A 25,577-nucleotide genomic window follows, 5' to 3' on the forward strand; every position below is an offset into this window, starting at 1 on the left:
GGCAGATAAGTCTTTGAGGCTCTTATGTCCAATTAACCACCAGAAAACTGAAGTGGCACTATGGCTCAAGTGGTAGAGTGCTCACCTTGAGCTGAAGAGCTCAGGGACAGTGCCCAGGCCCAGAGTTCAAGCCCCATAACTAACAAAAAAATAAACAAAATAAATAAATAAAAATCTGTGTAGTCTGTGTGTCTTAGTTCTTGTTTTGATTTAGTATTTTATTTTGTTGTATGTTTGCTTCTTTTTAACTGTACTCTTATAAAGGATATTTACCTTTTAACATTTACATTTTTGTGTCGTCCTCTTATCTGTTCCCATTTAATTTCTATTTCACTTCTCTTTTCTCCAGAATCACCAGACCTGAATTACACTATTTGCCTTTTACTATTCCCTTTCAAATCATAATTATCATACCCTTCCCATAGTATCATGCTCACTCTCATTTATACCCTCCTTCTATTGACAAGTGGAATGCTTTCCTTACCATATTTTCTTCTAATCCTATTCCCCTATCCCTAATTCTTTCTTATTACCTATACCCATACCTAGTAACTAGATGATTGAAATATCAGTTTGAGGAATTTTTGTTTGTTTTTATATTGTGCTAGCAGCTTTGAGAGTTGCTTCTTTTTCTTTCTCTTTTCCTTGGCCAGTGGTGTTGTCTGGTGTGCGTGAGTGCGTGCGCCCAGACATGCTCAACCCCTCTTACTTTGTCTCTCCCTCTCCCTTATCAATCAAATGCATTACTTTTTTTCTACTTTCTACTTCTCATTAACCTCTCCTATAAAGCTTAGCTCTCATGCCTTCTCAACCTATCTTACCTATCTTAATAGAACTATCCCCTCTTTCTCCTTTCTGTTACTGCCCTAATTATAAAACGAGGGGCGCCAGTGGCTCATCCCTGTAATCCTAACTACTCAGGAGGCTAAGATCTGAGGATTGCGGTCCAAAGCCAGCCCAGGCAGGAAAGTCCATGATACACTTATCTCCAATAAACCTCCAGAAAACCAGAAGTGACACTGTGGCTCAAGTGGTAGAGCGCTAGCCTTGAGCTGAAGAGCTGATTTCAGCAACCAGGCCCAGAGTTCAAGCCCCATGACTGACCCAAAAAAAAGGAGAGGCAATTGCAGTGATTGTTCTTCATTAGAGACTGTCACAAACACAAGGCTGCAGTGTACTACATGCAAGAGCTTCACTCATAAGCACTCACGCTGAATAGAGAACAGTTCTATACAATGTCTAGAACAATGAAATCAATTATTTGTCACCTGAACCCCACCCTACCGAAATTACACCATTACTCAGCCATGATTCCATCTTAAAGAAGCTGAAAGAAATTACCAACAAAAGGACACAGGAGATCAAAATCGCCACAAATCTTGGACCTTGATGCATAAATCCCAGTAAGATATCACAAAACTCATGAATATACAAAGAAACAAACTGCCTTTAAAGCCAGGCTTTGGTGGCTCATGCCTGTAACCCTAACTACTCAGGAGGCTGAGATTTGAAGATTACAATTCAAAGCCATCCCAGGCAGGAAAGTCCATGAGACTTATCTCTAATAAACCACCAGAAAAACAGAAGTGGTGCTGTGGCTCAAGTGGTAGAGTACTCACTTTGAGCTGAAGAGCTCGGGGACAGTGCCCAGGCCCAGAGTTCAAGCCCACAACTAACAAAAAACAAAAAACAAAACAAACAAACAAAGAAAAATCTAATGCCATAGGCCATAGGGCTGGGAATGGGGCTTAGTGGTATATACTTGCATGCATGAAGCCAGAAGTGGCACTGTGGCTCAAGTGATGAGTGCTAACCTTGAGCAAAAGAAGCTCAGGGACAGTGCCCAAGCCCTGAGTTTGAGCCTCAGGATTGGGAAAAAAAACAAAACAACTAATGCCACAATAAAGAGAGAGTGAAAAAAGTACAATAAGAAGAAAATGATGTTTAAACACCAGAGTGAATTCAAGGATACAAACAAGATAAAACAAACAAAAGAATACAAACAGCTGAGTGAAAAGAAGAGGAAGATGCAAGCTATTAAAGGGGAACTCAATAAAGCTGGAAATCTTGAAAAAATGGTATCTTGCACATAAAAGGTTCAGTTGCTAAATAAAAAATCCAATCAGAAGTCTAGGTAATAGAATTAGAAGTTAAACAGGGCATCAAAGGTTGATGATAAAAATTAAAGATAAAAGAGATGAATTAAAAACACTGACAAAACACTGGAGAAAAGGATAGCCCCAACAAATGATTGTCCAGGAAACAAGAACAAGAATTAACAAAATGGGACTAGATCAAATTTAAGAGTTTCTGTATAGGTTAAAAAAACAAACACCAGAATTAAGAAACAACCAACTGAATGAAAGAACACTTTTGCTAGCAATTCAACAAAGATTAATACCCAGAGTATATATAGAACTTAAAATATTAAAGAACAAAGGATAAATAATTCAATTAATGAATAGGCAAGTGAACTGAACAAAAGTTCTCCCAAGAAGAAATGTAGGGCTGGGAAGGTTGCTCAGTGGTAGAGTGCTTGCCTTGCATGCAGAGGCAGCACCACATAAGCAGAAAAAGCAGTAAGTGGTGCTGCAGCTCAAGTGGTAGAGTGCTAACCTTGAGCTGAAGAGCTGAGGGACAGTGTCCAGGCCCAGAGTTCAGGCCCCACGACTGACAAAAACAAGCAAACAAAAGAAGAAGAAATGTAAATGATTAATAAATACATAAGAAACTTTCAACATCCTTAGTTATAAAGGAAATGCAAACTAAACCCATCTCACAGGGTTGGGAAGGTAGCTCAGTGGTAGAGTACTTGCCTTGCATGCATAACGCCCTGGGTTCATTCCTCAGCAACACATAAGCAGAAAAAGCCAAAAGTGGCTCAAGTGGTAGAGCACTAGCCTTGAGCTGAAGAGCTCAGGGACAGGGCGCAGGCCCAGAGTTCAAACCTCATGACCAACCAAAAAAAAAAAAAAAATCTCACCCAGCTGGCTCACACATGTAATCCTAGCTACTCAGGAGGCTGAGATCTGAGGATTGTGGTTCAAAAGCCAGCCAGGGCAGGAAAAGCTTTGAGACTCTTATCTCCAATAAACTACTAGAAAACCAGAAGCGGCGCTATGGCTCAAGCAGTAGTTCTCACCTTGAGCTGAAGAAAGCAGGGACAGCGCCCAAGCCCAGAGTTCAAGCCCCACATTCGACCAAAAAAAAAAACCTCACCCTACTCAAAATAGCATCCATCAAGAAAATAAAAATACTTGCTGGTAAAAAGGCAGGGAAAAATGGAACCTTCTCAAACACTATTTGTAGGAATGTAAACTAATACAACCACTATGGAAATCAGTATGGAGGGTCCCCAAAATATTAAAAATAGGCCTCCCTTATGACCTTGCCATACCACTATTGGGTATATATCAGATATCAGAAAGAAAGTAAATCAATACATCAGAAAGGCATTTGTATACCTAGGTTTAATGTATAAGTGTCCAAAAGATGAATGGATAAAGAAATGTGATACATAAATAATTATGTATGTACTATATGTATTATATAAGTATATAGATACATACATACTATGGAATATTACACAACCATAAAAAATGAAATCATATCAATTACAAAAAAAGGTGACATTAGTTGATATCATATTGAGATGAGCCAAAGTTCAAAAGACAAGATATCATGTTTTCACTCCTATGTGGAAGCCAGACCTCAAAGACATACATACTCATGAACAAGAATATACAAATACATACTAGCTTAAAAGTGTGCATGTGGGGGGGGGGGGGGAGGGGTCAGGATATGTATGGGGCTGGGAATATGGCTCAGTGGTAGAGTGCTTGCCTTGCATGCATGAGGCCCTGAGTTCGATTCCTCAGCACCACATATGCAGAAAAAGTTGGAAGTGGCACTGTGGCTCAAGTGGTAGAGTGCTAGCCTTGAACTGAAGAGCTGAGGGACAGCACCAGGCCCAGAGTTCAAGCCCCACTACCGACAAAAAAACAAAAAATCTAAAACTAAAACTAATCAAAAAGTGACAAATAAACCATCTATTTTCATAATACCATCTATTTCCTTTCCAAATTATCAAGATCATATGGCAGTTAATAAGTCAACATACAGCTATAAACTCAGTTTTCTCATTTGTAAAGTATATTTGTCTTGTAGATGCAGCAAATAAGAAAGTATTATATTGCTTAGTTCAATGCAATAATATAATGAGTAAGTCTGGAGGGCATGAGTTAACATTTGTACATATTTTCTGCTAGCTGTAAGACCTTAAATAAGTCATTTAAAACATGTTTACCTCAGCTTCCCCATACATTAAATACAGAAAAATATAGTCTCAAACACTGCCAAAGTTAAATGACTGGCACAAAGTTTAAAAAAGGGGGGCCAGGGGGAACGGTAGCTAAACCCAGTATTAGTGCTAAAAGATCTAGCCACCACCAAATAATAACCAGGGAAAATCAATACCTACCATAAGCTGAAACTTTTTTTTTAGTTTCCTCTTCCACTCTCTTTAGTCATAAGTAGTACCTTTTATCTTCCCTAAACCTCACAGTGTACACAAGCTTTCTTGGAAATATGTGATAAAAACAAAAAAGATGGATGTGTTGTTTTTTTCTTCGACAAGAAAAATGTAAAACTGCATTTCAAGTATTTTACTGCTAAATACTGAAAGTGAACAAATGGTGTGCAATTTATACTGACATACACTACATAGGAAACACTAAAGACTGAAGATTTTCTCTAAGGACCCAGGAATGGGCCCACTTCTGCCTATTTTGCTTCTTAAGAATAATTGTTATTCTTTCTAAAAAGTTCATATGCAGCCATGTAAAGCAGAAATACAGTATTAAAATATTTTATCTGTATAACAAAATACATAGCTATTCCTTAACTTTTTCTTTTTTTTTTTTTGGTCAGTTGTGGGGCTTGAACTGGGCCTGGGCACTGTCCCTGAGCTCTTCAGCTCAAGGAGAGTGCTCTACCACTTGAGCCACAGTGCCACTTCTGGTTTTCTGGTGGTTAATTGGAGATGAGTCTCATGGACTTTCCTGTCCCTGATGGCTTTGAACCATGACCCTCAGATCTCAGCCTCCTGAGTTGCTAGGATTACAGTCCTAAGCTGCCGCCACCCGGTCTTAACTTTCGAAGAGCTAAGCAGAAATTGCATATTAAAAGTTTTAGAAGTCTCTAGGTAAAATGTATCCCTTATGTTCAAGTGAACTTAAAAAGAATTAGATACATCATGTTTGTGAAACCTGTTGAAACTTTTAAGAAGGGAGGGAAGGGAGTAAGGAAGGCCAACAGAAGGGATGGAGTTGATTGAGATACATTTATCCATGTGTGAAAATGTCACAATGAACCTCTCCTTAATAAAAAAACTAATAATAAATAGAATTATATACCTTGTTCTTTACTTCTCTTTCAAGAAAGGCTTAGCCAAGTATTTCCTTACTTAAAGAGAAAACAAATCTCTCCATGTCTAAGAATTTTAACTTAAGCCAACTAAGCATGTCATGGAGGTATATATGCACTATGCTGATCAATGGGAAACAATTCCTTCTCAAACCAAATTGGATAGTCATATTTAACTATAAAATCTATTCTGTTATTAACACTTTCACCACTTGGGAAAGCGCTAAAACTGATAGGATAATGCATTCTAGTTTATCAAAAATCTATTGTTATATTCAAGTTTATCAAAAAATCTATTGTTAAAGATTCAGTTTTCATTTCTCTCTCACAATACAATTACATTCTTAAGTACATCCATGAAGAAAAATTGTTTATACTTAAATCTTTAATTTATTCCTAGTATTTACAGAATAGGCTACTAGGTGAAAAGACACTAATATCAAGCTTCCCTTTTATAAATCTCTTTTCTATCCTCATCCATTCAAAATAAAAATACTAGAGGACTTGTATATATTCAATGTTTCAAAGGTATTACAACCCAGAACCTGGATTATTTCACTCTTTCTTTCACACATCCAAAGAATTCAAAGCCACACATTGCTAAGCACACAGAGGAATGAATGTGTGTATTTCTCTTTCCCTTCCCTACTACTGTTCCTTCACATTTAAGAAAAAAATAAAGTTTAACTTCTTAAGTTCTCAAAAATCAAAACTTTAAATGTGTCTAGGTATCAGTAATCATTTGGTGACCTAGAAATTCCTTACCATCACACTACTATACACCACAGTACCATGACAAACTACCTTCAACGTAAATATGTATTAAGTGACTTAATATACAAAGCACTATGTTTTTACACTGCAGGAAATATGAAGGTGAGTAAAATATTTATGCCATGTCAGAACTTATGAGCTCCTATGAAAGAAGGAATTAGCAAGTAAGTTAGCTAGAATATAAGGCAGAAGATAAAGGTCAAAGAGAGTGCAACGGTAGTTATATCCAAGTGCATCTCAGCTCTCAGGGTAAAGAATGAGTGACTAAGTCAGTGGGGTGACAGCAAGATTCTGAAAGCTGAGTAGGTCTTCAAACGAAACATCAAGAGAAAGACCATTTGGCCCATTCAAATTTCTTGAGGCCAGGACAATCGCAGCAACAACAAATATAGTCAGGTAACAACTGTACTAAAACATAGGGGGAGGGGGGTGGAAATCATTACTCCCCATAGTAAGCACCTTCAGGGAACATAAAATTCACCCTTTGTGTGTGTACATTGATCCTGGGGCTTGAACACAGGCTTGTACACTGTCCCTATAAGCTTTTGTGCTCAAGGCCAGTGCTCTACCTCTTGATCTACATACAGCTCTACTTCTGGTATTTTGGTGGTTAATTGGAGTCTCATGGACGCCCCTGCTCAGGCTGGCTTTGAGCCCCAATCCTCAGATCTCAGCCTCCTGAGTAGCTAGAATTACAGGGATGACCCAATAGTGCCTGGCAAATTTATCTTCTTTAATGAGATAAACCTTCAAAATAAACTGCAAACATACACACACACACACACCACACACCACAACACAAACACACAAAATGACACAAATCAATAAAATGTTTTAAACCAGACATACATTCTATTACTTGAAAATCACTAAAGAGTGTTGTTAGGTTCAAAATAGTAATGTAGTTCCTGAACAAAATTCTGAACCTAAATACAGTACCACTAGCACCTTGTGTTTACTGAACACTTGAAATGCTACTTAAATTTTTACGTTAAGTGTGAAATACTAGGTTATGAAGATTACCAAAAAATAAATATAAAAAATTTTGCATTCATTATATATTGAATTTTAGATTTAAGTAAAACATTAAATTTTATCTCATGCATGTCTTCCTTTATATGACCCACAGGAAATTTGAAATTTGCCTATATGGTTTGTCTAATTCTAAAAAGCTCTAATCTAAACAATTTCTTAATATTAAGAGTTGTAGGGGCTGGGAATGTGGCTTAGCGGTAGAGTGCTTGCCTAGAATGCACAAAGCCCTGGTTTCGATTTCTCAGCACTATATAAACAGAAAAAGCACTGTAGCCCAAGTGGTAGAGTGCTAGCCTTAAGCAAAAGCAGCTCAGGCCCTCAGTTCAAGCCCCAGAACTGGCAATAAATTAGTTGACTATAATGATAACCTGCTGACATCTGTTTTTCTATCCCTCCATACAAAAAAGTTGCCCCCCAAAATGTATCATCTTCCTAACTACCCATCTGGAGCAAATATAGAAAACAAAATGAGGCTGGGAAGGTGGCTCAGTGGTAGAGTGCTTGCCTTGCATGCATGAGGCCCTGGGTTCGATTCCTCAGCATCACATAAGCAAAAAGAAAAAAGCTGGAAGTGGCATTGTGGCTCAAGTAGTAGAGTACTAGCTTTGAGCTGAAGAGCTGAGGGACAGCACCCAGGCCCAGAGTTCAGGCCCCACGACCAAACCGCCCCCCTCAAAAAAATTAAGAAAACAAAATGAGTCCAGTGGGCAGGAGGGAGGAAGGAAGATGCTAATAATCCCAGTACCCAGTACACCCAAGAGGCCAGAAGGGAAGGGAGGTAGAAAGAGGGAACAAAAAAGGAACTTTTCCAGATTATTTTCACTGAACAGTTGGTTAGTAATTTGGGCACTGCTGGCTGACTTTGGAAGATTATATGAGATAGTAAATATTTAGTGAAACAAAGATATTGAATCTAGCAAACAGGACAGCCAACCCTGAAGAGCAATAAATGAAATCAGAGGATGACATCTTTTAATGGATCCAGGAAAACAACCAGGTCAGACACCAGCAACAGAAAGAGGGCTCTAAGCCGAGCGCAGGTGGCTCACGCCTATAATCCTAGCTACTCAGGAGGCTGAGACCTGAGGATCATGATTCAAAGCCAGCCCCTACAGGAAAGTCCGTGAAACTTTTATCTCCAATAAACCACCAGAAAACTGGAAGTGGCGCTGTAGCTCAAGTAGTAGAGCGCTAGACTTGAGCTGAAGAGCTGAGGGGACAGCGCCCAGGCCCAGAGTTCAAGCCCCACGACCACCAAAAAAAAAGAAAAAAAGAGGGCTCTAAGAAACAGGACATTCCAGAAGAAGAGAGGGGCAAGGGGGGGCGGGGAGCAGGGTAGGTAACAATCCTGAGAGAAGTCTGTTAAATGGGATAATGGGGATAATGGCTCACCCCTGTAATCCTAGCTACGCAGGAGATTGAGATCTCTCATCTCCAATTAACCAGAAAAACAAAATGGTAGAGCAACTAGCATTGAGCAAAAGAGCTCAGGGGCAGTGCCAGGCCCTGAGTTCAAGTCCCACATTGACAAAAAGAAAAAAGAAAAAAATATTAAGGAAGATATGATTATGATTTTGGAAATGTTCCATAGTTCCTTTAAAATGTTAAATATAGAATTTACATATATATATGTATACATATATATAACCCAACAATTGCACTACTAGGTACATATCTGACCTGCAAATACATGTCTACAACAAAATTTGTTCACAAATATTCACAACAGGAATTACTCATACTAGCCAAAAAGCAGCAACAATCTAAATATCTGTAAACTATAATAAAGGCATACATAAATTGTGGTATTTCTATACAGTAAAATATTATTTAACCAAAGGAAGGAAACACTAATATAATGTGCCACATGGAACAATCTTGAAGACATTATGCTATGTAAAAGTCACAAAGGGCCATATAAGCCAGGCGCTGGTAGCTCACACCTATAATCCTAGCTACTCAGGAAGTGGAGATCTGAGGATCTCAGTTCAAAACTAGCCTGGGCAGGCAAGTCCGAAAGACTCTTATCTCCACATAAGCACCAGAAAACCGGAAGTGGTGCTATGACTCAAAGTGTGAGAGCATAGCCTTGAGTAAAAGAGCTAAAAGAAAACGCACAGGCTCTGAGTTCAAGACCCATGAGCATGTGGTAGATAAGTCCACTTATTTGAAATTCAGAATAAGAATACAAAGATTAGCAGCTGCCTAAATGACCACTAATAGGTAAAGGATTCTGAGATGTTAAAAGAATCCTAAAATTAAATCAGGGTGATGGTTGCACAACTCAATGGGCATACTAAAACCCAATAAAATTTACACTTCAAATGATGGATTTTATGGTATGTGAATTAAATCTCAGTAAAGCTGGTTTTCAGAGGAAATATGAACATTGTACCAACTCATTTCTGCTATGAATTTTGTTCAGTCTAGATGCTAAGAATAATTTAAATAATTATTCAACTAAAAACAGTGGTATAATTACATTAGCATAATAACAAAAGGCAGACATACTAATAAATAATATCTATTATAATGAGGAGACAGAAATACCTAACATTAATTTTAAAACTAAACTAAAACTAAAAAATGACAAGAACTACTAGAGAAAGCTATTAAAAGTTATATCTGAAAAGGAAGGCTGAGGAAGAGATAGCAAGGTTTCTATTTCAAGCCTTTCTATACTATTTGAATTTTTAATCTCATGAATGTATTAATTTATAGAAACAGTAATTTTTAAAAATAATAAAAAATAACTAGGTGCTCATGGCTCATACTTATAATCAGGACACTGAGACCTTAAGATGGAGGTTCAAAGCCAGTTGGGCAGGCAAGTCCATGAGACTCTTATCCCTAATTAAGCACCAAAAAAGCTATAAATGGAGCTGTGGTTCAAGTGGTAGAGCACCAGCACAAAAGCTCAGGAACAGGGCCCAGGCCCACAGTTCAAGCCCTAAGACTGACACGCGCACACGTGCACTTGTATACACACACACACACACACACACACACAGACTAAGGTATGTTTGGTTCAGAAGAATAAAACCACATGCTCTTAAAGAAAAAAATTAGAATAAATTTTTTTTAAAAAGAAGGGCACACTTCACTGATAGTGTCATACTCTGTACCTCTGATCTTTCAGAACAGGTTTTCTCATCTAAAGATCTGATAATGGAAAGTTAAAGGAAAAAATAAATTTTCTTATGTCTTTTTCTTCATCGTGAAATAAATATTTCTAGAAATATACACAAGATATCTTCTTGGCATTAGAGATGATGCTTTAAATATCTGAAGTTTTGGTGATTTTTTTTGAGAACAAGGGTTTGAACTCAGGGCTTTGCTCGAACAAACAACTAACACCTTTAGTTTTTGCAATGGTAATTTTGAGATAGTGTCTCACTTTTGGCTGGGGTCTACATCTGAACTGCAATTGCCTGTTAAGGCTTCTTGTCTATTTGGGATAATAGACGCAACTTCTTCAACTGAAGTGGAATCTGGAAGATACTGTTGCCTGGGCTAGCCTAGAACCACAGTCCTTGCAATCTCAGCTTCCTGGCCAGATAACTAAGACGACAGATACTTGCCATGGATATGTAACCATCCGTTATTGGTAATAAAGGGATCTCATATATAGGCCTAAACAAACCTCAAACCATAATGACCTTTTCAAGCAACTAGGATTACAGGTAAACCACCAGTACCCATCTTACAATGGGAAGCATTTTAAATGTTACTAAATATTCACTATTTCAACATTGCATTTTACCTCATCTAATTCATGTTCAGAAAATAAAGATTTAGCTGAGTGCTGGTAGCTATCATACTGTAATCCTATCTACCTGAGAGGCTGAAACCTGAAAGATAAAGTTCCAAGTCAAACCAGGCATAAAAGTCTTCTAGACTTCAATCTTTAACCAGAAAAAAAAGTTAAAATGGTAGAGCACCAATCATGAACAAGAAAGCCAAGTAAGAATGCAAGGCCCTGAGCTTACCTCACAATATCAGCACATTAAAAAAAAAGGGGGGGGGGGACTAAAACACCCAATATCCACAAGCTTTATAGGCTATGATAATGACAATTTGCCTTGTGAAGGTTAAAAATATGTTTGTGACTTTAATTAAGTATCACTATTCCACAATACTGTGAAATATGTAAAATTTATGTAATCACCTAATCTCAATTAAAAAAAATTTTAAGGGGAGAACCTAAAACACCCAATTTTTTTTAGTTGCAGTTTTAGTTAATCCCCTAAGAATTCCTCACACCTACAAAAGAAGGAAAAGTACTTTGCTACAATTCTTTTCCCAGCACAACTGGTATGTGCATTTTTAAATTTTTCATTACATAGGCCAGAAGTGTTATTTGGCAAACTTGTTTTCTAGATAGCTATTCACAGCTCATAGAAAGCTTATACAAGGCTGGGAATGTGGCTTAGTGGTAGAGTTCTTGTCTAGCATGCATGAAGCCGTGGGTTTGATTCCTCAGTACCACAAAAACAGAAAAAGCCAGAAGTGGTGCTGCGGCTCAAGTGGTAGAGCACTTGCCTGGAGTGAAAAGAAGCTCAAGGACAGTGCCCAGGCCCTGAGTTCAAGCCTCAGGAATGGCCAAAAAAAAAAAAGCTTAAATGATTCCATGATTCCATGTCATCTAAGCATTCCACAAACAGAGGCAAGTAAAACTCCAAACTGGAATTCCACATATACAAAGTAGAAAATTATAAAATAAACCTTGAAACAGATAAAGCCCTGTTGCTAAGTAATAAATGTAGATGGATGACAGAAGAGCTGGAAGGAGAATAGTATTGGGACAGAATACAAAAGACTTCAATATCTTTTTTCCCTATCACTGAAATCCATTGGTCAATAACCTCGTTTTAGTGAGCAACAAATTTAGAGAAAGTTTGACAAACTACTCCAGGAGATACTCTCTTGCCTCTTGCCCCTTTAAAAGAAAAGGTAAAGCCCGGCACTGATGCCTATAAACCTAGATACTTAAGAAGCTAAGAACAGGAGGACTGTGGTAGGAGGACAACCCTGGACAATGAGTTCACAAGATCCCTTCTCAACCAATGGCTGAGAGCAGGGGCATGTGTTTGTAATCCTAATTTTGTGGGAAACTGAGATTAGAAAATGGTTGGTTCTAGGCCAGCCCAGGCAGAAGAATGGGAGAAACTCCACCTCAAAGGAAGGAGCTGGGTATGGTGGTATTACCTGGCATCCCAGCTATGATGAGAAACCAAAAATAGATCAAGGACCAGGTCTACTCCTGGCAGGGCACTAGACCCACGTCAAAAACTAATCAGTGCAGCAGGGTGCCAGTGGCTCAGGCCTGTAATCCTAGCTACTCAGGAGGCTGAGATCTGAGGATTGCGGTTCAAAGCCAGCCCAGGCAGGAAAGTCCGTGAGATTCTTTTTTTTTTTTTTTTTTTTTTTGCCAGTCATGGTGCCTGAACTCTGGGCCTGGGCGCTGTCCCTCAGCTCTTCAGCTCAAGGCTAGTGCTCTACCACTTGAGCCACAGCACCACTTCCAGTTTTTTCTGCTTATGTGGTGCTGAGGAATTGAACCCAGGGCTTCATGCATGCAAGACAAGCACTCTACCACTGAGCCACCTTCCCAGCCCCCCGTGAGATTCTTATCTTCCAATAAACCACTAGAAAACCAGAAATGGCGCTGTGGCTCAAGCAGTAGAGCACTCGCCTTAAGCTGAAGAGCGAAGGACAGCGCCCAAACCCAGAGTTCAAGCCCCACAACTGACAGACTGCCTGCCTAGCAAGTCCAAGGTCCTGAGTTCAAATGCCAGTATTACCAAAACTAAAAAAAAAGGGCTAAGTTAGTATACTTTAACCTTCTTTTTTCTTCCCTCAGATCCTGTGGCTTGAACATGGGCACTGCACTATCCTTGAGTTTTGTTCTCAAGACTAGCACTCTACCACCGGGGCCACAGCTCGACTTCTGGCTTTAATGGAGATGAGTCTCACAGACTTTCCTGCCAGAGCTGGCTTCAAACTGCAATCCTTCAATCTTAGCATCCTGAGTGCTAGGATTATAGGCATGAGCCATGGGTCCCCAGCTCTACTTTAACCTTCTTTAGGTAAGTATTTTGGATAATTATCAGAGTTATATCTCCTGAACCTATTTGAACCTATTCCCAGAGTAATTTCCCTTGAAGCTATTGAGCCTATACTAAATAATTCCAAATTTTAGACACTAATGATGTCCAATATATAGCTGACTAATTAATTGAATAAACAATTTTAAAAATACTTCTTGCTATTTGGCATAAAATTTTAGAAGGGTAAAGAAAACTTTCATATGCAATTAGAAGAGAAATGAAGAAACTAATCCTTAATAATGACTAATTTTAAAACTTAATAATGACATACTAACATAACCTGGGACATAAATATACTAGCTTCATTTATGAATTGTCATTATTCTTCAATGGAATGCTCTGACTTAACATTAAACAAAAAAATCATATATTACTTCTTATGTCAACATAAACCTTAATATTTTCATTTTTAATGTTTGCCTTAAGGAGTTTGCCTTGAAACTTTTGAACAACTAAGAATTTTTTACACAAATATAAATGGATAAGTAATATATTTGCTAACAGACAAAACTAGAATTTCAAAGCAGCACTAATAATGAAAATCTTACCACAGTTATCACTAAATTAGTACAGAAAGATTACCCTAAAAGCAAAAGATACTTACAACTTATCTCTGGAATTTATACTCTATAACACAACTTAAGAACAAGTGCTCTTGGGCTGGGAAGGTGGCTTAGTGGTAGAGCGCTTGCCTTGCATGCATGAGGCCCTGGGTTCGATTCCTCAGCACCACATAAGCAAAAAGAAAAAAGCCAGAAGTGGTGCTGTGGCTCAAGTGGTAGAGCGCTATCCTTGAGCTGAAGAGCTGAGGGACAGCGCCCAGGCCCAGAGTTCCAGCCCCATGACAGGACCCAAAAACAAAACTAAACAAAAAAAAAAAAAAGAACAAGTGCTCTAGATTCAGAAGCCTGAGTATACCTGGCAAAGCCACTTCCCAGCCAAGTAATGGTCAACACTTTTTCCTACCTTGGAACCTCATCTACCTCATCTATGAAGTAGAGATAATAATATTAGCTGCTTTATAGCACTGATATTGCACGTGGAATCTGGCAGAGTATTTGGAAATTATTCAGGTATATAACATGTTAATAACACAATAATTTACAGCCACTTCTACTAAAACTGTTTATTTTTACCTTTCTAAAACAAAATTTGCACAATGATACAATTCATGATAATGAAAAATAATTAAAGAAAATGGGCACCAATGGTCCATGATTATAATCTTAACTATTCAGGAGTCTGAGATTTGAGAATCATAGTTCAAAGCCAGCCCAGGCAAGAAAACCTATGAAACTGTTACCTCCAACTAACCAACAAAAAGACAAAAGTGGAGCTGTGGCTTAAATGATAGAATACTAACCTTGAGGGGAAAAGGCTAAAGACAAGACGTAGACCCTGAGTTCAAGCCCAGGACCAGAACAAAAAAAAAAGAAAAAAAAAGGAAAGAAAGAAAAAGAGAGAGAGGGGAGGGGGAAAGGAGGAAGGGAGGGAGAAGAAAAGGTAAGAAAAGAGAAGAGGAAAATGTTACCTCTTTGTACCAAAGTTTCTTATACTTTTGCCTAGCTGTTGACTACCTTTCTGGGCATCAAATATCACTATTCAATCCAAAGCACAAATCAATTTAAATAATTATCTTAAAATTTTTCCCTTTCGCCGGGTGCTGGTGGCTCACGCCTGTAATCCTAGCTACTCAGGAGGCTGAGATCTGAGGATCGCGGTTCAAAGCCAGCCCGGGCAGGAGAGACCGTGAGACTCCTATCTCCAATAAACCACCAGAAAACCGGAAGTGGCGCTGTAGCTCAAGTGCCAGAGCGCTCGCCTTGAGCTGAAGAGCTGAGGGACAGCGCCCAAGCCCAGAGTTCAAAGCCCCATGACCGACAAAAAAAAAAAAAAAAAAAATTTCCCTTTCTCCTCCTTTAACCCCTCCAAAATCAAAAACGAAACTAGAAAATAATGCTAAGTGATGATTATCTTTCTAGAACAGTATCTGGGGAATCAGGCTGATCCTATTAAAACCAGCATACACTACTATTACACCCATTGGCTCTGACACTCCATTATCCATTGCAGGGTAGAGCATGAAAAGAAGTACCAGTTTCTCATTCTACCATCTTCATCCTTGCCCTCAATCCCACATACTATTTAAAATAACTACAGAACTGTGGCAACAAGGTCAGCATATGCCTATTTCTCAGCCTTCACTATGCACAGAGCTCACATAAAAATAGAGCTTCCTGGGGCTGGGAAGGTGGCTCAGTGATAGAGTGCCTGCCTTGCATGCATGAGGCCCTGGGTTTGATTCCTCAGCACCTCATAAGCAGAAAAAAGCCAGAAGTGGTGCTGTGGCTTGAGCTGAAGAGTCCCAGAGTTCAACCCCCACAACCGACAAAAAATAATAATTTAAAAAAAAAATAGAGCTGGGCTGGGAAGGTGGCTCAGTGGTAGAGTGTTTGCCTTGCATGCATGAGGCCCTGAGTTTGATTCCTCAGTACCTCATAAGCAGAAAAAAGCCAGAAGTGGTGCTGTGGCTTGAGCTGAAGAGTCCCAGAGTTCAACCCCCACAACCGACAAAAAATAATAATTAAAAAAAAAAAAAAAGAGCTGGGCTGGGAAGGTGGCTCAGTGGTAGAGTGTTTGCCTTGCATGCATGAGGCCCTGGGTTCGATTCCTCAGCACCACATAAGCAGAAAAAAAAAGCTGGAAGTGGCGCTGTGGTTCAAGAGGTAGAGTACTAGCCTTGAGCTGAAGAGCTGAGGGACAGCACCTAGGCCCAAAGTTCAGGCCCCACGACCGGACCCCCTCCCCCCCCCAAAAAATAGAGCTTCCTTAGTCTCAGAATCAGCTGCAAGCACTTAGAAAAACTCTAGCTTTTTCCAAGCTTGTTGTCTATCCAAAACAGTATCTCATGCTTGCAATTCAAGTCCAATATGGAAGATAGCACAGGGTGCACCCTTAGTATCAGCAGGTGTATGATCCCAAGAAGATCATCAATGAGAAAAACCTGTAAATATTCAGGATGAACATATTTCCGTACTGTACTGTGTATACTTGATCATTTTTCCCATAACCCAACTTCCACTAAAGATATGTCACCTTTCAGTAAGTCTAACATTTTTACTTTATCACTTAATAATACTGACTTTAAGCTTGCTTTTTAGGTACCATTTGCTTTGGGGGAAGCATATTTTCACAAAATTAAGGACAGGGAAACACTCAGCAGATCACACAATGTAAGTACAAAAATAGAACTGACAATTACGTGGGACTGAGATATTCTCTACATCAACTGAGCTTCCTAATGAATGCGTGGGAATTTAAATTTCTTGTTTTTGAAATTTCATCTGATTTATGTAGGGTTTTTTTTTTAAACCACACTGGTCAAAACTTCAAGCAATGAATGTGAGCTTCAGTGAAAAAAAGGATGGCCTATTATTTTCTAAATATAATTCCTTATCAACCACAAATAAATTTGTGAATCTTTACATTCCTTTGAAACTATCCTAGTGCCTGTGGCTGTCACTTGACAATTAGCCTTCTAAAGGTACAAGCAACGACAGCAACAATTCTTACATGAATATCTTAAGTATTTTAACAACTACGGTTAAGTCTAACTGGAAAAGAAGCAAAACGAAAGTTCCAATTTTCAGTCTCACACATGAACAATCACTAACACAAGAAAACTAAGAAATCAGCTAGATTCTAGTGACATTATTTTCAGATTATACAACTTCCCTGGAAAATACTCTTTAATCATCACACAACTTAATACTGCAGAATATTATTCAACTACCTTAACCTAAAGTTCTTTTAAAATGAGAAAATTACAGTAACTGACTTACCTCTTCTCAGTCCCCATATTTAAGCATTAAATATTGGAAATTAGATAAATTCTTCCTAATATTATACCAAAAGCTTATATTGCCAATATTTTAACAAAAATTTCCTTTAGCAGTCTCTTACTTTACCTATTGAATAAAATATCATACAAGTCTGAAGAAGGATTTTTATAGGTACTTATTATATATTTAATAACAGATAATCTTGGGTGTGAACAAAAAAATTCCCCATGCTGGGTGCCGGTGGCTCGTGCCCTACAATCCTAGCTACTTGGGAAGCAGAGATCTGAGGATTATGATTCGAAGCTAGCCTCAGCAGTAAAAGTCCTGAAGACTTCCATCTCCAATTAAATACTAAAAAGCCTAGAAGGGGATGTTTTGCTTAAGTGGCAGAGTGCTAGCCATAAACAAAATAGCTCATTGAAACTTGGGACTCCCTCCCCCAAAAAAACTTATTAATAAAATCAACTAGTAATTTCTGCTAGAGCAATCACTAAGTGAAGAACTCTTTTTTTTTTTTTGGGGATTTGGTGGTGGGGCCTGAACTCTGGGCCTGGGAGCTGTCCCTCAGCTCTTCAGCTCATGGCTAGTGCTCTACACTTGAGCCATAGCACCACTTCCGGCTTTTTTCTTTTTGCTTATGTGGTGCTGAGGAATCGAACCCAGGGCCTCAGGCATGCAAGGCAAGTGCTCTACCACTGAGCCAACTTCCCAGCCCTGAAGAACTCTTACAAGTGTTATTTTAATAATATAACTTGCCCCCAAGAATTACTTATTTATCTATTTGTCAGAACTCTGGGCCTGGGCACTGTCCCTGCTTCTTTTTGCTCAAGGCTAGCAATCTAGTGGCGCTGTAGCTCAAGTGGTACAGTGCTTGCCTTCAGCTGAAGAGCCCAGGAACAGTGTCTAGGCCCAGAGTTCAAGCCCCATGACTGACAAAAAATAAATAAAATATAAACAAAACTGAGGCTCTACCACTTGAGCCACATAACCACTTCCAGATTTTTCTGTTTATGTGGTGCTGAGGAATCGAACCCAGGGCTTCATGCATGCTAGGCAAGCACTCTTATTACTAAGCCACATTCCCAGCCCTAATCACTTATTTTAAATAAAAGTTTTATTTTGTTTTTTCTGGTCCTGGGGCTTGAATGCAGGGCCTGGGCTCCATCCCTGAACCTCTCGGTGCTCAAGGCTAGCACTCTCCTACTTGGGCCACCACGCTATTTCCAGCTTTTTCTGTTTATATGGTACTGAGGAATCAAACTCAGGGCTTCATGCATATCAGGCAAGCTACATTCCCAGCCCTTAAATGTAAGTTTTAAGCATGTACCAAGATAAAGTTAAAGGCTATACGAAGTTACCTTAAATGGTTAAGTCACAGTATTTTCATTGTTTTCAAATATATTTCTTAGAACTGTAACAACTAGTTTTTAAGAGCAGGCATTTAAAAAATCTATGCTAAAAATTATTTTCTTTTTTGAACTTTTAAAAAACATTTAAATATGAGCTTCTAGTTTACTGCTCACAAATATGAACCTAACATTTTTAGGCACAGAAAAATTACAAACTGCAATTAAAAGACTAGAATGTTAAATATTCTTTCCAGTAATCAACTGCTGTCCGCTGAATTTGAAAGAGAACCTATTGTATATGAAAATTTTTTAAAGTGAGCTCATCTACCCTCTCCATCTCAGCATTTTCTCAATTTTCCCATTACAATTTACAATATAATTCAGCAGTCAAGTCTTCCAGACCAGTAACCTCAGAATTTATTTTTAACTCCTGACTCCTTCACAAATATTCCTCTTCAGTCCAATCCAAAAAGTCCTGCCAGTTCTTCACTCACACTGCCCTCAAATCTGTTCCTATATCATCCCATTTTCACATTTTGGTTTTTTTTCCCTCATGATTCACAAGATATTCTTACTATCTCTCTAACTGTTACATCTCCAGTCACATTCACAACTCATCTTCAAATATCTGCCCAAATCATCCACAAATATCTGGTTCAACAATCCCCACTAATCAGATTGCTCTTGAATATGAACCAGACATTCCTTTATTCTCTATCAGCTAAGTTAGTCATATTTCTTAAATTCCATCTCTTACTTTCCTTCTAAGCCATTTAATTCAGATTTACCAACTCATTGCTGTCTCTGTCACAAAACTCACCACTTTTTGTTTCTATACATTTTTCCCATCTAAGTTCCTTGTTACTTCTCCATCACCTAGAAGTGACAGCTGCCTGATTTAAAACACACCTCTGCTGAAGCTTTCCTTCTCAAACCCTTCTTTTTTGCCATCTCTCATTGTCCCTCCTGAATAGATTTAATTTGCATTTAATAAATCTTGCAGAGATCATGCTATTGTTTTTCTACCCGCCCCCCCCCCAACACACAATCTGCCTTTATCACTAAGGCTCGAGGCCAACTTCTGTAATTTCTTCTGTATTTCTAGTTTTGAAAGGAGTCCCTTAGAACTCCTAACAAATGCTTTTTTCTACAACCTGAAGTTGTCAAAAACTGAACATCAACATTAAACACCAACTTTTTAAATATTAAACTGGCTTTTATGATAATATAAAATTCAGCACTTTTAACATACAAACTTGAGACTCTCTTTTCCATCAACATCCCTGTTAAGAATTATAATAATTTCCAAAGAAAATCCCAGAAACAGAAAGTCCCAAAACTTAGCACTGTAATCGTGCATTACCCAACTCTGAAATAAACCTAATAAATGAATAATCTAAAACTGATTGAGTGGTTTGACGCTATCTGACCAAAATATAAAAACATACAAACACTCCAGTTCAAGAGGATCTTAAGAATGTACTATAATATTTGCTTCATTACAGCTGAAAATTACCCCAGAATTTTTTTTTAATTCCTCTCAAATGCCCCCATAAAATGCTTAGAAAGCATGATCTTTCTCTGAAAGATGCAAAATCAGCTTCCTTCCTCTACCTTGAGTTAACTTTCACATATCTCTCCCATTCAATTATTATCTTGGACTACCTTGTTTCAGTTAAGTCTCAAAAGCCAACAAAAATTTAAAGTTTGAGTGCAAGTAACTAAAAGTAATCACTTTATGTTGTTGAAGATACAATCTATTTTGCATAATAGTATACACATCTGGACTCTAAAACCTTAGTTCTCTCAGTTCTTCTAAGGCAACAAAGTAGTTTAGTTTTGCCCTCATCATGCCTTTAGAAAATATGGAAACAGCATGGATATTTGTTGTCAAATTCTGGAAGTATGTTTAAATAAGCTGTCATCAAATACCACATAAACAGCTCCACAAATAGATACACTGGAACACTGGATACTTAGAATACTAAAAACTTCTAATAACACACACTTTTCAGCACAAATCCAGGGCAAGAGTACAGTGGCTAGCTAGTAAAGACCACAACCCTGAACACAACTGAACAAAGTCCAATAACAACCCAAATTATCATTTTATGTCTAGCACCACAACCCTTTGCTAAAGCTAGGATGGAAAAGACTAAATCCATAATCTTGTAACTAAAACCAGTCTGAGGTAAATGTAACAGAAATTAATGCAGTAGCATTTTAAATAGTCCTTAAAAAGGAATCCCCTGTACTACAGAATGCAATGGCACCTCAAAACTTAAATGACAATCGGTGACATTTAACTTTGGGGCCTATTACAATACAAACCAGTCAAAACTCGGACCTGCTTCCAAGTTACCTTTTGAACAAATTACATAGTGGCAGACTGGTAATGTCAAAACAGGAAGGTTGATAGATAACATATTAAGGCACTTAACCAACTAAAGACAATGCACAAGAGAAGAAACTGCTGCCGGGTATTTATGGCCCCCACCCGTCCCTAGTAAAGGGAGGGATCTACGGTTGATCCAACATGAATGCCAAACTCCGGGGAAGTTCATCCCCAGATTAAAAAGAAATACTTTGTATAGTCACACTGGCAAAAGAGAAATAAATGTTAGGAGGCTCGGATGTCTCTATTAATGTCTCAACAAGAATAGAGAGGCTTTTACGTCTGTATGAAGAATACAAACCTAAAACCCTTGGGATGTGAACTAAGCAAAATACCTTCCCCTCAGTCCAGAAGACACACATACACTCTGCAAATGCACACATCACGGTTATGAATCAAGTCTGTCCTCTTGATATCAAACCATGGGCTTTTAGAAACCCTTTCCATTGCCATTTTAACGCGCAGACACTGGAGCACTTGATAAAGCTAACTACCAAATAAGTTTCCAATGGAATCATCCAAATAAAAATCCTAGTCTCTCAATTCAAGGTTAAGGAGACCTGGGGGAAGGGGGGGGGAGGGTCGGGGATGGGAGGAGAAAAGAGGGAGCGGCCTCATCCTTGACTGAAGACAGGTTTTTGCCCTGTTCCATTACCTTGGATTGTTCCAGTAAGAGATCTAACAGTTTTAAGCTCCTGGTATCCCGAGATTTTCCTATTTTAAGGGTGAGGTGGAAAGGGGGTGGAAAATTAAAATCGATACTCACTGCTAACTTTCATGCTGCCAAAAGCTGAAGGCTGCTGCACTGGCTTGCAGCTCTCCGCAAAGGAGGTGGTTCTGGGCCGCCCTGACATGATTGCTCTTCCCAATCACCTTTTTCCTTCCTTCCTCCTTTTTCTTCCTTTTGTTTTATGTGGGAGCGTTAGGTTAATGATAGATGCAGCATTAAGTTTCTCCCACCAGAAGAAAAAAGAAAAAGGCAAACAAAAAAGACTTCGTCCTCTTGGCTTTTGTAATAGCTATATTGTTCTTTTCGAAAAAAGCAGAGGGTTGTATTTCTCCTTCGAGACAGATAGGTACGGATATTTAACATATAGATGATTTGGGACGGGGGGGGGGAGGAAGGGGGGGAACACAATTCTTTCACCTCCCTTTGCTGAGAGGGGAGTAAAAGGGCAAAGGGGAAGGGTCCTTTAAAAATAGATGTATATATATATATATATATTACATATATATATCCCGTGAAAGGAAAGAGCAAACAGTTGAATGAAACTAAGTACTTTGAATATTCTATTTTCCTCGGGGATTTTTTTTTTCCCCGAGTCAATGAAGGAGAGCGGCGGAAGGATCACGAGTCTCACGCTTGGAGAGAAGGGGGATGGGAAGGAGGCGGGCGGGCGGGAGGAGGCGGCTCCGAGATGCGACGGGCAGCGCTGCGGCTCGAGCAGCGGCGGGATCCGGCGGCTGACGGCGAGGGCCCGGCGAGCCGGAGGGCGGCGGAGTCGCTAGTCCGTCAGGGGCGGGCGGTGGTGGCGGCGGTGGCGGCGGCGGTGGTGGTGGCGGCGGCGGCGGCGGCGACTCCGCTCCTCATTGCGCCAGGAGCAGCTGCAGGCGGCGGCTGGATCCAGCGGCCATGGCGGCGGCGGTGGTGGCGAAGACAGCTCCCTTCAGACCCCAGGCAGCGGCTCCACGATTGCTCCCCGTACGCTGGGGACATGGGAACCCGACAACCGCTTCCGTCTCGCTGAGGCCCCCTCCCCCGGCCGCGGCACCGGCGGCGCGGCCGCCCTCCGCCCCTCGCCTCTGCTCCGTGCGGATCGGGAAGTGTCCGCGCTGTGCCCCCAGCCCGGAGCCTTGTCAGCGGCTGCGGGGTCAGCTCCTCCTCGCTTCCTTCCTTCCTTTGTCAGTCGGCCCGGGCCGCGGCGGTAGTGGCGGCGGAGGCGGCGGCAGCAGCAGCGCAAGCCCGCATTCGCCCGGGTCGGGGGCGGCTCTGTGTGAGGAGCGCCGTCTGCGCAGCCGCCGAGCGCTTCCCCCTCCCCTCCCCTCCCCCTCCTCCCCTCCCTACTCGTCCTCCGCCTCCTTCCTCCCCCACCCAGCCTTACACCGCCCTGCGCCCCGCCGCCCGCGTAACCTGCGTCTGGGAATCGCCCGCCGAGCCCGCGCCCGCCCGCTGTGGCTGGAAAGCCGAAACCCACAGGCCGAGCCAATCAACGGCGTCGTTTGTTTGCGGCTCTTGCCGGAAAAAGCCGATGGGGCCGAGGGACCAATTAGAAAGTGTCGCTGGGAAGCTACGCCCGGAGAGCGTAAAAGGCCGAAAGTAGCCGAAGGGAAAGAAGGTGGGCTCGCCTTGTTCTAAGGCTGGCTGGAGGAGAAAATTCGATGATAACAACAGTGGCCAATCAAAGTTTCCAGCCCGGGGGGGGGGGGGGGGGGGGGGGGGGGGGGGGAGAAGGAAGAATTTTTAAGATAGCGAAACGCAGAGTCGCAGGAGAAACTTCACGGCGGGGCACTGCGGCCGCTCCCTCATTGGCCGGAAAACTCCGCTGGGAGTGCACCTTTCTCGATGATTGGTTAAGGGAAGAGGGCTTCCGAGAACGTCTGGCCAATCAGAACCTGCCCTCCCTAGCCGAGGTGGGCCGTAACGGCGGCGAAGGGAGGGCGTCTACAAAGTGCCGTCTCATTGGCTTGCAGCTTTGGAACTGGAGTTGGGAGGGGGTGGGAGAGAGGCGGGCTGCCGAGTCCCGGGGCAGCGGCCAATGGGTGCGCAATGCCGTGCAATCGCAAGACCTAGCCGCAGTACGATTGGCCTCCGGTGGTCCCTAGAGCGGAGAGAATCGCGCCGGGGTCGTGGCCGACTGTCGTCTGACGGACGGGCTCGCACACGGCTGCTCACTATCCGTGTGAAAACCGCAGATAGAGGCGCGGGCTTTGTGCGCAGCCCGTCCGAAACTCCTGTGGTCGGCTGGCAGCGCCCGGAGCGCTGGAGCGGATCGAGGGCGAGGGGCCGTTCCCACCCACCGGAGGCTCTCCTCGGGGCGCGGCTCGTGCTGCGTTCTCTAGGCTCCCTCTGCGCGGGATCGCGCGTGCTGAGAGAGGATGGGGGCGGTGGGGGGGGGCGGGGGAGTGGGATGTCTTCCCCCCCCCCCCCAAAAAAATCGAACTGACCAAAAAGCCGAGGTCGGCACGAGCTAGCATCCAGAGTCTGAACAAAGCTTCCGAAGAGCAGTGCCTGGGGCGGTGCGGGGGGGGGGGGGGGGGGGGGGGAAGGGTGCCGCGCCCCTCGCATCTGCGGGAGGGGGGTGGACCACTGATAGAAGGAGGCCCACCGCGCCCAGCGCGCGCGGCCTGGCCCGGCCTTGTGGAAACGCCCCTGAGAGATGAGCTCATGCTGGATGCGCGCGCTCCTTGGGCGCGACTGCCCGGCGCGGCGCGGGGCCCAGCGCAGGTGAGGGGAAATGCCGTCAGACTGGATATCCTAAAGCCTCCCGGGAAAGGAAGAGCCAGAACTGCACCCCGCAGTAGCTTCGGATCTTTTCGAACCGGGATAGTCTTGGTCTATACAAGTAACTACAGTCTGTTTCACACATGCAGGCCAGTGTCCTTTGTTCTACCAGGGAACCGATTCCTTTGGCCCACCTGAAAACAGTTCATGTGGGATAAGACGGACTGGCCATCCTGATTGTAATCCAGAGGTGCTTGTTAGTTCCACCTGCAGAGTCATCCCTTTTTGTTCAGATGCTATCTTCAGAAAGCACGTGTAAAAGTCCCTGCACTTGATCAGATTACCTAGCTACTGCTTTGAAAGACTGATAGGACCGAACAAAGTAAGCTTTGATGAGAGACAGGAAAGGAGGTCTAAATAGGGCTTTCAGGCACAGAAGCCAGAATATTGAGGCCAGCTTGGTATAAGACAATGAGGAATTTGTCAGGAATATGGAAATTGAGGTATCCATGCTATTATGAGAGCAAATTGCAACCTCTAGAAACGTGGGTTCAGCCCAGTGACATATTCTGTTTTTCTTCCCCAGAGATGCTCTAAAGTTGGAGTTAAACATGAGCTTGCTAGACTTTTTTTTTTTTAACCTAGGCAACCAATATTTCCAAGGCCAAAGTAAAAATATACCAGAGTAGATGTGGCCAAAAGCAATCAATTTGTTATCTCAAACCTAATTGCAGATTTTATAGCCTGAAAGCAGTAGAGGCTCTTGTTCTTTACCATTAAAAGAGAACCAGAGGTTTCTGGATGCGAGGGAGGAAGGGGGTAAAGAATGCTAAAAGCAAACTCACTGCTTGGCAACTCTGTCATCCTTGTGGTGCCTCACCATGCTATTAAGGATGAAAGACCTTTGCCACTGTTCTAAAATGCTGTGAAGCAAATCTTTCGATCCTGCCTTCCTTCTCTCTGTTTCTCATCCCTACTCCCAATTATAGCAGCAAGAAAGTGAATGACAAATATTTAGGTTATACACACTGGAAACATGGCTATTCTTGTATGTAGTAAGTACAAAAATACCCTACCTTAAGGTTATGTTAGCAGCTTTTCTTTTGCTGCCTTCAAATATTTTTAACTGGTGCTGTTTAAAAGAAAAAAAATTACTAGCCACCAGTGGCTCAGATCTATAATACTAGCTACTCAGATTACTGAGAT

General features: G+C 41.3%; 1 protein-coding gene across 1 annotated transcript in view; it reads right to left on the reverse strand.

The window, feature by feature from the left end:
* Positions 1–22,292, reverse strand: part of Gsk3b (glycogen synthase kinase 3 beta) — a 142,246-nt gene extending 119,954 nt beyond the window's left edge. Inside the window, exon 1 of the mRNA XM_042667341.1 lies at positions 21,696–22,292. Within this exon, the coding sequence (XP_042523275.1) occupies positions 21,696–21,783 (88 nt within the window). The 5' untranslated portion in view covers positions 21,784–22,292. The remainder of the gene's footprint in view (positions 1–21,695) is intronic.
* Between the last annotated feature and the right edge of the window lie 3,285 nt (positions 22,293–25,577).

This window comes from Dipodomys spectabilis, unplaced genomic scaffold, assembly GCF_019054845.1.
Source record: "Dipodomys spectabilis isolate Male_0828 unplaced genomic scaffold, ASM1905484v1 ptg000017l, whole genome shotgun sequence".
Taxonomy (NCBI): domain Eukaryota; kingdom Metazoa; phylum Chordata; class Mammalia; order Rodentia; family Heteromyidae; genus Dipodomys; species Dipodomys spectabilis.